Source organism: Nilaparvata lugens, chromosome 3 (genome assembly GCF_014356525.2).
Source record: "Nilaparvata lugens isolate BPH chromosome 3, ASM1435652v1, whole genome shotgun sequence".
Taxonomy (NCBI): domain Eukaryota; kingdom Metazoa; phylum Arthropoda; class Insecta; order Hemiptera; family Delphacidae; genus Nilaparvata; species Nilaparvata lugens.
Window position 1 is genome coordinate 31,941,797 of NC_052506.1, and position 12,401 is coordinate 31,954,197.

At 37.7% G+C, this 12,401-nt stretch overlaps 1 protein-coding gene across 1 annotated transcript in view; it reads left to right on the forward strand.

Annotated features, from left to right (window-relative positions):
* LOC111045855 (D-glucuronyl C5-epimerase B) overlaps positions 1-12,401 on the forward strand; it is a 36,036-nt gene that overhangs the window by 5,166 nt on the left and 18,469 nt on the right. The window contains exon 3 of the mRNA XM_039422767.1: positions 781-921. Coding sequence (XP_039278701.1) covers positions 781-921 — 141 coding nt within the window. The remainder of the gene's footprint in view (positions 1-780; positions 922-12,401) is intronic.

The following is a 12,401-nucleotide window of genomic DNA, read 5'->3' on the forward strand; positions in this document are numbered from 1 at the left end:
CTGAACATATGGAAATGAAACTTTGCACAATCATTTATGACAATAAGACAGAGCTAATCCTCAAAACACTCGTCACACCTCAAGACGCCCGGTCTTGTGTTGATGGGAAGGATATTATTTTATATCCTTTTCAGAGAATCGACAATTATTCGTTTAAACACCACCGATTTATGAAGTTACATCACAATATTATATTATCGTTATTCTAATTGCATTCAATCTTTATTCTCATTAATTTTTTATACTTTGTAAAATTCGATGAATAATTAGCAATACTGTCATTTAATGTAACTTAGTGTATAAGCCAGTAAATATTGTAACATACATAAATAAAAAACTCTTTTCTTATATCTTTTACTAAAATTTGATTCTGTATTTTGGAATTCCCCTTTCTTTTGCTATTGAATTCACTGTTTGTTAATATTGAAATTGGGTAAAATAAATAAATAAATTCGTATGGCTTTTGTTGGTGGGGAGTTCCTTGCGGGAATGTTCCACCGCCTGAATATATAATTTAAGCCGTCAATGGGCCTTACGACTGTCACACTTCAGCCGGGACCGACAGTTTAACGTGCCCATCCGATAACACTAATTACATTAATTGAAATTGGGTAATCTTTCAACGTTTTTGTTAGATCTTCGAAGCTCGACAAATTACTCTGTTCAATATTGTGTGCATAGAAAATCAAAAGTCGCAGTTTATAGTAGAATGTGTTTTATAATTATTAGGATATTCTTTCAAGAATGAATTAATATAATAGTCCTGAATTTCTTTTGCAGAACGGTGAGCGAACAGTGGGTGATACCACAGGTAGCTTTGAAGAGCTTGACTGCAGCATCAATGGGGAATACACGGTTGGTTGTAGGAGAGAAGGCGAGGAGGTTTACCTTCCTTTCTCATTTCTCCATAAATATTTTGAGGTGAGAATTGATTACTCATTGATTATGATGTATATTCCATTTTATTTGCACTCACATAGCAAAAAAAATATTTACAATAAAGAAGTATACTTTGAACATATATTTTTATGTTATCAAAGAAAAGACATACATTTTAAAAATTTTACTTCTTCTATATTGATTGTACTTATAACCAGTAGCGGCTCGTACCCCCCAAAGATTAAGCATATTTTCTACAAATATAAATTTTTTGTCCTGTTCATATTTTTCTTGTTTAATTTTTACTTTAGGAGTTAATCTACCATCATGTTTTATTTTACACCTATCCTCAATATTAATAATGTTTGTCTTTAACAAATACTGAAACTTATTCATATTTCTTCATCAAAATGCTGTTACGGTACCTAACACAATAAATTATATTCACACTCTCACTAAAACAAAATGGACATAACTTACTAGAAATACTCACGAATACACGAAACACACTAGAAATTACTAGTATATATTCTTCAACACGCAAAACAAATTAATATAACAAAAATCTGGTGTGGTACACTCACACAACTTTCCTTGCTCATTGAACTGTAAGCCTCATTCTTAAACGAGAATAATTTAGGGGAATAACATAATGACGATTAGCGGCAACATATTTGAAACTACGATCAGACTACTGTGTATATGTAATATTGTTTTCAGAGTACTTTTTTGTGTAAATTATTGTGAAATGCCATTATTTTTTTAAATGTCGTCAAAACAGATGTTATACAGATGAAATAGCGACTATGTGTTCTTTTTATAAACTGCTCTACCTACCTACCTCATGCACGAGAAGGAGGTTCCAAGGTCCATTTCTCAAAGGATGGGGTGGACCCCCATTTGTTTTCCAGGAAAAAGACTGATGCCAGTTGTTAGAGCCGATAAATAACTATACAGGGTATGAATTTGAAAAAATCGGTCAAGTAATTTTTGAGAAAATCGTGAAAATCATGGTTTTTTAGTAATTATCTGCCATTTTTCTCAAGAATATTACGGAGCTTCTGCAATTTTCCCAGAAATGAGACTCAAGTCAGTTGATAGGGCTTATGAATAGCTATCCATGATATAAATTTGAAAAAAATCGTTAAAGCCGTTTTCGAGAAAACCGTGAAAAACATGGTTTTTTAGTCATTATCCGCCATTTCTCTCAAGAATATTACGGAGCTCCTGAAATTTTCCCAGAAATGAGACTCATATCAGTTGATTGGGCTTATAAATAGCTATCCATGGTATAAATTTGAAGAAAATCGTTAAAGCCGTTTTCGAGAAAAACGTGAAAAACATGGTTTTTTAGTAATCATCCGCCATCTTGAATTGAATTTCCTATTGTCGGATCCTCATGGTATAAGTTAATCGGGTAATTAGGAATGGAGTTATCGTGTTAACAGACATACACACATTGAAACGTATAGAAAACTTGAAATAAGGGTACCTTAATTTTTTGGGAAAGCAATACTTTCCTTACCTATGGTAATAGGGCAAGGAAAGTAAAAAATGTAGTGACATCTATCACAACTGTATACATTATGTACCCGAAACCGTACCGTATAACCTCAAAACTGTCACGCTTTCTACTTCTTGAGTGGAAACACTCAAAAAATTTTCATTTTACAGAAGCGTGCAGTACGGTATTTGGCTAAGCTTCATTACAATCACCCCTGTAGAGATGCCTTCATAGATTTAAAAATTCTAACTTTACCATGTATTTACATCTACAGAGTTGTTCTTTTTATTGCTAATAACTTAGACTCATTCAAAACTAATTCTGATATGCATGGCTATAATACACGAGGTAGTGGCAATCCATGTATTGTTCAGCATAGATTGAAGTTTTCCGACAAAGACCCTCGAACCTATGGTCTGAGACTATTAAATAAGCTACCTAGATCTCTGTCCATGTCATCTGCAACTTTTAAAAAAGATCTGTATACTTTTCTTGCGGAGAAAGCATATTATAGTGTGGAAGAGTTCCTCACTGATAGATAAATATTGTTTATTTCATAATGTCTGTAGTATTTAATACACGTGGTTGGATTGCTGGCTGTGACATGCTTATTCATATGACATTCTTTGGGCTATTTTGAATTATTCTGACGATATATGTTAAGTTTTTGTGATATATTTTTATAGATTTTGTGTATTGTTTTACAATTTATTGTAAATATTGTCTTTTGACTTTTTTAAATTATTGTAAATATTGACTTGGCCTGTACTTTCTTGTATTGTTTATGGCTTAATAAATATCTATCTAATCTAATCTAATCTAATCTTGTTTACCGCTTTTTTACTGTTTACTGCCACCAAATTTGAATTTATTGGTTATATTCAAGATGGCACTGCTACTGAATCCGTATCACGAATACTCACGATTTATTCCGAGGTTTACCGAATGCTTCACTTGCCTCGGTTAGGCTCGGCTACTCTCGGATGAACTCGTGGAAACGTGGTTCAGACAGGATTGTGAACCAAATCCGTGCTAGCAAACCGATTCCCCTCCTCTGTTCCACTACCTCACCCAGCCCTGTTTTTGGGTTCACATCGGTGAATGAACACTGCTTTCAACCAACACCCGTTTCGTCATACCATTCGGTGCTGTTTCAAGCAAGCCACTCCGGCACCGGCCGCAAAACATCGACGTTAAATTTACGTATATGAAACATTTTGTGATGTAATTTCATGAGTATAAAATAAAAATATAATTATATGAGTAGAATTCATCATTCTGTAGGAGTTGGTTCAACTCTGGGGGTTCAATGAACCATTGAACACATAGGACGAGCCGCCACCGCTTATAACATAGATAAGACAATAGCTATTTATCTATTAAAAGCGTAATGCGCGACTTTATCGCTCGCGCAAAACATTTATCACGCGACGCGAAGCGGAACGTGATAATTTTGCAAGAGCGATAAAGAAGCATTACGCGCGAATTACATACAAAATGTTTTCTACAACTGCACAAACCTGTTAAATTACTTATATCTGGCGGAGTTAATTCGTCTACACTGATATCCATTATGGCTGCAGAACCGGTAGTCCGGTACAATTACCGACTTTTTAGGTTAAGATCTGACCTACTTTTGGCGAGCTGCTTATCATCAGCTGATTAGCGAGCGTAAAGAAATTCTTCTGCGCATGCGCAAATAATTAGCGATTGTAAAGAAAATCTACTGCGCATGCGCAAATGGTTAGCAAGCGAAAAAAGTAGATTCTCCTCAGAAATAAGCTGTTTTACGAGGAGAATTGAGTATGTAAAGCCTATGAACCTCTCTCTGAACCACGCAGCGTCACTGCGTGATGCGGGATGCGCGATGGCGTAATCACGCAAAATTCTGCTGCATCAATTGCTACGGATGTGTTTTCTCTGACTTCACGCGCGCAATTCTCTGTGATTCCCGCCAATTCAGCAATTCGTGATCCCTCTGCGCGACGCACTCAAGTCTGGGATCCCAGACTTTTGCGTGGCACGCAGTAGTTATTTGCCAGTAGTCGCCATTCTACCTCCTTCATTCCACCATCTTCTAGTGATAAGACGTGTTGTTAACAGTGGCGTATCCAGAAAAAAATCATGGGGGGATCATAACATTGACGTAGGAAGAACCTAAACTTTTGAGGGTCTCCGGGTGGCGTGGGGGTATTGAATATCCCCCACCAAAAGTGGGTCCGGGGGCTCTCCCCCGAAAAATGTTGATAATATACCTTTAGATTAGTGCGATTTTACGCGATTTCAACTGAAGAATAATATTTCATTCAAGGTTTTTTTTGTTCAAGTTGCCTAATCATTATTTCGATTTCCCTTTGAAAATGTCGTAGGCCTATGATTTTTTTTATTGAATAACAAATAGATTGGAATGGAATTTTACTAGTAATTCAATTGTTGAAAAAAAATAATGTTCTAGTAACCTGGATAGGCATAAATTTTTATAGACTTGATTTTTTTCATTGAATAACGAATAGATTGGAATGGAATTTTACTAGTAATTCATTTGTTTAAAAAAATAATGTTTTAGTAACCTGAATAGGCCTACTCATTTCAGATTTGAAACTATAATTTATAGTTAAAGTTAAACAAACTTCAACACCATAGTATAGGCTTAGTTTCAACTTGATTCATTCACTATTTTTCAATTTTTCAAATTTCACAATACATTCCCATATCCCCCCTGGCTACGACACTGGTTATTGTATAATGCAAATGTAACTATGGAATCCAATAGCATTGTCGATACACCAACCCAAACAGCAAAATCAGCCATTAGCCGTTTTCAAACCGATATCTCGCCGACACAACAGGACAGGACAGAATTTACTCTGATGGACAGTATTAGATTAGAAGAAGCTGTGGTTTATAACAGCGCGAGGTTTACTATTCACAGAATAATTCCTCATAAATCGAAATGTGTTGAAATCCTAAAATATTCCCTAAACTTGGTTTCATCATCCAACGGATACCTGGAAATCAAAATTGTAAGAAACCCTTCTTCCTATCTGTCAATAAAAAGTTCAAAGGGTTTTCATTTGCAAAATTCATTAGTAGATTTTCTTCACTACAGCAACGTGTCAGACATCTATGTTGTCTATGACTGAAAATATAATCGCGCGCTGCGAGGTTGGTGCCTGGTAAATTCTTGAATTACGTGCAGTTGTAGAAAATAGCTATTTATGTATTAAAAGCGTAATGCGCGACTTGATCGCTCGCGCAAAACAGTTATCACGCGACGCGAAGCGGAGTTACGCGCGAATTACTTACAAAATTTTTTCTACAACTGCACAAACCTGTTAAATCACTTATATCTGGCGGAGTTTATAATAATTCGTCTACACTGATATCCATCATGGCTGTAGAACCGGTACAATTACCGACTTTTTAGGTTAAGATCTGACCGAGAGTGGTTTGTCTTTTAGCGAGCTGCTTATCATCAGCTGATTAGCGAGCGTGAAGAAACTCTTCTGCGCATGCGCGAATGATTTGCGAGTGAAAAAGTAGATTCTCCTCAGAAATAAGCTGTTTTACGAGGAGAATTGATTATGTAAATTCTTTCTTTACGCGCAGTGGTAGAAAATAGTTATTTGTATATCTAGAGTGAAAAGTACGACTTTTTCTCCCTGAGGGAAAAAGTTTGAAGCCCGAGGCGAAGCCGAGGGCAACAATTTTCCTGAGGGAGAAAAAGTATTTTTCGCTCGTGATGTACACAACATTTTTCCTCCATCTACAATTTTCTATAGAAACTGCAAATTAAATCATTCTAATAACTTACCTATTGGTGACAATGTTTCCTAACAACATAACCTAAAATCTAAAACCTAAAAACCGGTTGTCTGATAGGCACTGCTGATTGCGCTATCTATCGGCCAAGTGTAACAATTATATCAGCTGGGCTACCAAAAATGGCTGACTCCAGATCACGCGGTTCAGATTTGAATTGCAGAATGCAGATCAAAAATATTTGTTGGCTGGTATTTTGAATAGAATAAAATATTTTTAAAATTGTATAAATTTTATCGTCTACTAATATTAAGAATATAATATCATACAAACATATATTTCATGAGTTGATCAAATTTCTGGTTGTGGTATTGAATTCAGTTGACTCAATGACAGACACCTCTATTACTCTTTCTCATCTGAGCTTAGACCTTCTAACCTATTACCATGTAAGTTTTAAAATAGAGATGCTTCCCATGTTATTTAAATGGAGTCACTTTTACTCCCTAGGGAGTTTTTCTGTTTTTTACTACCTAGAGCGAAAAAGTGACACTTTAGTATTATGTTTCAGGGAGTAAAGTAAGTACTTTAGACAGTAGGTGGAGGAAAAGGATATTTTCGTGCCTCTCATTGATACCATTCATTTCCAGAGAGTATAGCGTAAGGGTCATATTTGCCATCTAAGTTTAAGGCTGTGCAAAGGCTAAAAATAAACCTTCTACTCGTGATATTTTATAAGTTTTTCGATTTGTATATCATCAAGCTATCAAAATGAGAAAGTTTTCTCAGGAAAACATTTTTTCGCCACACTGCACAGAAAGCAGCTGTTTTCCATTCCCTACGTAGATCTGAAAGCACTGAACTGTATACTAAATGGAATGGACTAGTAACACAAAGAAAGTGAGGCACCTGGTAAAGATAGGCAACCCGCATTGCTGTGGGATTCGTCATTTTGTAACACATTGACTCTTATGGAAAAATACATTGCACAGTTTCAATTTCTATTTTATTTCTATATTGTATGTCTTATTCGATGGAAGCGTTATTTTTACTTTATTAAGCAGTTCATTGTTAACTTTTTGAGAGCAAAAATAATAAAATAGGTTGAATATGAATAAAGAAAAGATTTTTTTCATTTGTGACTACAGTAGTTTTAGTATTGTCAAATTTTCACAAGCAAGGGAATAACTTTGGGCCAGATTTCAGAGAAGCGTATCATCTATTTATTTTTATTTATTTAACAAGGACAAATATAAACTGTCATGAAATGATTGGGAATGAAAAAACAGGCTCATAGTCCTTATTATTCCAATCCCGAATTTTGTTCGTACACAGTCCAAAGGAGGGCTGTGTTTAATCGAAACTATTAAACACAGTCTTATGTTCATTTTGATAGGATATACTATTGTTTTTTGGATTATATGATTTATTGTTATTGTTAAAGGAAAGATTTATGATTTATTGTTTAAGAGCAATATTATAATTCGGAAAAAGGGCTGAAACAGGCACTTCGTTCTAGCGTGTTTCGGACGCTATTTTCCAACCGATAATCATGAAAATGGTACCAAATTGTTCAGAAAGATTTGGACATCTGGCGCCGTACCGCCAAATTCCAATTTTCCAACTATAAAATGACTTTAAAACTCGATGAACTTGGAGAAAATTTGGCAAAGTTTGACGTTCAATAGGAAAAAATTGATAAGTGATATTAAAATTTGGCGTTACGGCGCCAGATTTCCAAATCTTTCTGAACGATTTATCGAACCATGATTATCGGTTGGAAAATAGCGTCCGAAACACGCTAGAACGAAGTACCTGCAAAGAACTCTCAATCGAGAAAGCTTCAATTCCCTACTAGCCTTTCGAAAAAGTGTGGTCGAACTCACTAACACAGTCCCAACTGCTATGATTGTGAGTACACACACTCACACCGGAGAACCGGAAAACTGGTTTTCGGTTGTCGAAACAATTGATTGTTTTTGTTCAATGAGATATTGCCCGTCTTCTTGTCTGCACTATTGTGTTTTATGTTATATACTATATTCATATAATATGCTCTATTATTCTATATGCTTATACAGTAGTTTGTCATCCATATTATTATTTATTCCCATTTCATTTCAATATCACATGGAATCTGTACTATATTCTATTTGTACAGCTATTTTGGAGACATGGTTCATTCTTCTCTCATTGAATTCTTTATTATCCATATTGGGCCATGCATGGCAATTCAAATTCAACCCAAGAACTCTACATGATACTACCCGGGAAAAATTTAGTTTTGGAGAGATCAAGTTTTACATGTTTTTTTCTTATACTGTAATTAGAAAACAACCAATCATCCCTAAATTTTCGAGAAAAAGTAAGTTATTGGATTATATGAATGAATAATAGTTCATGCTTCAACGAAAATTTCTGCAATAAAAAAATACTTTTAGTATACTGCAAGATTTCCAAGATAAGCCAATTCTCTGTTCACTTTTTTTTCATTTACATTTACTTTCTTTGAAGTGGTAATAGGGTACAAGTATTCAATTGGAAGAAAGGTGAAATGCAATAACTAATGTACAGTATGACACTGTACATTGTCATTGTCCAGGAGTGGTAACGTTGGGGGGGGGGAGATTGCGCAGACTGCGTCCTTGTCATTGTAGTGAGGGGGGTTTCCAATAGGGTCAATATTGTAACGACTGACGATCTTCTTGTTTGGAATGTTTTCTGAATCGTGCAGAATCACAAATACTTTGCTTCTGAATAAAATTATGCTTATATGAATCATAACTTTTTTCGGGTTTAGGCGCCTGCTGGCGCCTGCGCGGAAGATTCTATTAAATTCATAATTGATCAGAAATGAATTCGATTGTTTATAAAATAGAAAAATAGACAGTTATCAACTGTCCATTGTTCAGAGAGGCCTGCGTAGCTTGTCTCGCAGGAGGAATGTTTGTATGAATGGTGTACCTGTTAGGTATGTGAGTGAATGTGTTTATCTGGGAATCACCCTTGGGGAGGACCTGCGAATGGAGGGCAACATTGCCAGATTGGAGGAGAGGTGTCTACGGGTCTTCTCGCGCTGTGGAGTGGTTGCGAGGCGCGATTGGGGCTACAAGGGAGATGCTCTTCGTGTTGTTTATAGGGGTGTGATTGAGTCGATGTGTCTGTATGGCTGCGAGGTATGGGCGAATGGTTTGAGTGATCGAGTTCTATGTCGACTGAATGGTGTGCAGAGGAAATGTTTGAAGAGTGTGACCAGGGCATATAGGACTGCAAGTGGCCCCTCATTGTGTGTGATTGCTTGTGTTTTTCCCTTGAGTGTTTTGTGTAGAATGAGAGTGCGTGAATGTGGCCTTCGTATGGGCGGTATGGATCGTAGGGCTGCTAAGTATGAAGCATACCATGAGGCGTTGGACTGTTGGCAACATGAGTGGGAGAATGGGCAGTTTGGGCGGCAGACCTTTGCCTTCTTCCCGGATGTGCGTCGGAGGGTCCGTGTCCGGTTTTATGACTGGACACATTATTCCGTGCAGTATTTGACCGGGCATGGGAACTTCGCCGATATTTTGTACCGGTGGGGGAGGCGGGAGAGTCCACTCTGCCCTGAATGTGGTGTCGATGAGTCCAGTGCTCATGTTATGTTTGAGTGTGCAAGGTATGAGGTCGTCCGGACGGCATTCGTGTTAGAGTATGAGAGGATTGGGTGTCGCTTTGTGTCTGAGTGTATGGTTTGTAGTGTGCAGGCGTGTAAGTTGTTTGTACGATTCTGTGAGAGATTGGGTCGTATGCGTGAGGACTTTGTCCAGGTTTGATGTCGCATACTTGCTCAGGTTGCTCATGTTTATGTTCAGTAGTTTTATTTTGATTTGATTTTGATTTTGGTTAAGAATAACCGGTTAGATGATTTTGTTGTTTTATTTGAGGAGCGGGTATGCGGCATGGTCCCGAATGCGTGTGTGAATGTGTGTGTGTAGTGTGTATGAGCCTCAGGAGTCACCATTGTTTAGGCGTAGGGTTTGTAGGTTGGGTGTGAGTACCATGGGTTGGTTGGGTTGAACTTGTTGTGGGGGGGAGTATTTGCTAGCAATTCAGTCGGTTGGTAATGAGAAGGAGTACTGTAGGTTGGGGTTATGTTTGTATGTATGGTTGTTGTGAATGGTGTTGATGGTACGTCGTGCCTTGTGTGAATCTGTCTCTGGTGCCTGGTCGCGGGGAACCAGTCCGGAGCTCTTCCCTGAGAATTGTAAAGGGCAGAGTTCTGGACTGTTGAATGCCCATACCACTCTCCTGCGGTGAAGGCCCCTCACCGCAGGGGGTGGTCGTCATCATCTTAGCATAGGCACCAGCGTGGAGTGAGTTGGGCAGCATGGGTCTTAGGAGGCCTAGAAGGCCTGTTCCTGGGTAGTTGGGCTGGGATCGGGACCTGTGCTGTGGTATGAGTGTGTGATTGACTCCGGGGTATCTTGGGTTGGGTTGGGTTTTTGGGGATAAGTTGATGGCTGAGCTGGGTGGGATTATTTTGGTGGGTGGGGTTACTTTGTTTGAGGTTGGGTTTCAGATTTTGGGTAGGGTTGCTGTCGGTGCTCAGACGACAGTCTAGGCGGAGTTTCGGGTAACATCTTTCCGAAACGCCCTGGCTGCTGTCTGAATGCCCCTGATTCTGTCGGGGTCATTTTGGCAGTGGCGCGGGCTTTTTCCAAGTCTTCAGGTAGCGGAGAGGATACGTCCGGGCCTTCTGGCCCACGTACCGCCGGAACTGGGCGTCTGTGGTGAGGCACCTTGTCTCTCCATTGGCGTCCAGGCTAAACTCCTCAATGATGCCCACCTGACGATTGGCAGTGGTGCTATGGACCCTGAGCCGTTTTTGTGGTATGATGTAAATCAGGTACACAAGGGCTCAGGTGAGGTTTACCGGACCGGAGGGTCTACACATGTCCATTGTTCAGTTGTTTACAGGCCGTTGTACATGGTGATCTGCACTTGTTTTGGTGAATCAGGAATTAGTTACTTCTCGTAATATTAGCTACCGTATTGCCCAGTTCTGAATCGTGCTAATACAGTCACAAGTACTTTGCTTCTGAATAAAACTATGCTTATGAATCATTGTAGCGTTATAATATTTAGCGTTGTTGTATGATTTGAATTTTTGTGCCCTGTTAATTATTTATTTATTTATTAGATCACCACAAACAATATAATGATCGGGAAAGAAAAAACAGGTTATTGACCAAAACTTTTTCAATTTCCTAATTCAGTTTCAAATTGTGCAAATATTATACATAGGTTATGTCCATTTCAATTTTCTACACCAAATCACAATCTGAGAGTATAGATTAGAATAAAACAAACAATTTTAAATTTTGATAGATTGATAGTAAAACTTTTGTAAAAACATAAAAAAAATGTCAAATTCACAAAATAAAGAATAAAACCACTTAAATTTTGAGCTCGAAAATATAACGTTCACCTTAGATATATAAGAGCTGTTTCATGTTATCATGGATAATAAAAACCAATTTGATTTGATTTATTATTTTATTGGAATCATTTTTTGTTTGTGATTTTCCCTGATAATATACATAAATACATTGAAATACTTGATCATGTACTCCAAACAATATTATTACTGGAAAAATTAATTCCTATCTAGAATCAAAATAAATATATTTAAATCTAAAGATTGAAGAATCATGATTTTTATTTGTCTATGCATGAACCATTTTATTAACAGCCTTCAGCACTTATATCTATATTATATCTATATGACAAGGACGCAGTCTGCGCAATCTCCCCCCCCCCCCCCAACGTTACCACTCCTGGACAAGTATCTATATAATACTGGTCGTCAGGCTCGCTTCGCTCGCCATATCCGTTTAGCAAGACATTTAGTCTGTACCCCCGACTGGATCGTCGTAACATATGATAAAAATGCTCAAATGAAAAATGCAGGCAAGCGAAGCGAGCCTGCTGATCTCATTCTTGGACAATCCAGTCGGGGATCCAGGGGGCGGAGCCCCCTGGCTAGACGGATATGGCGAGCGAAGCAAGCCTGACGGCTAGTAGTAATATAATATTCCCAGGAATAGCTCTGATTGAAGTAGCAGTGCCCAATCAATTTTTCTGCGATAAATCAGGACCTCCTAAATAGGTATTTAGAAGGTACTGGATAAATTGGTATTCAGGAGGTCCTGGATAAATGCATTTCAATCTTCAACTTGGTGCCAACCTAACAAAGTCAACTCAACTTAATGCCAATCTG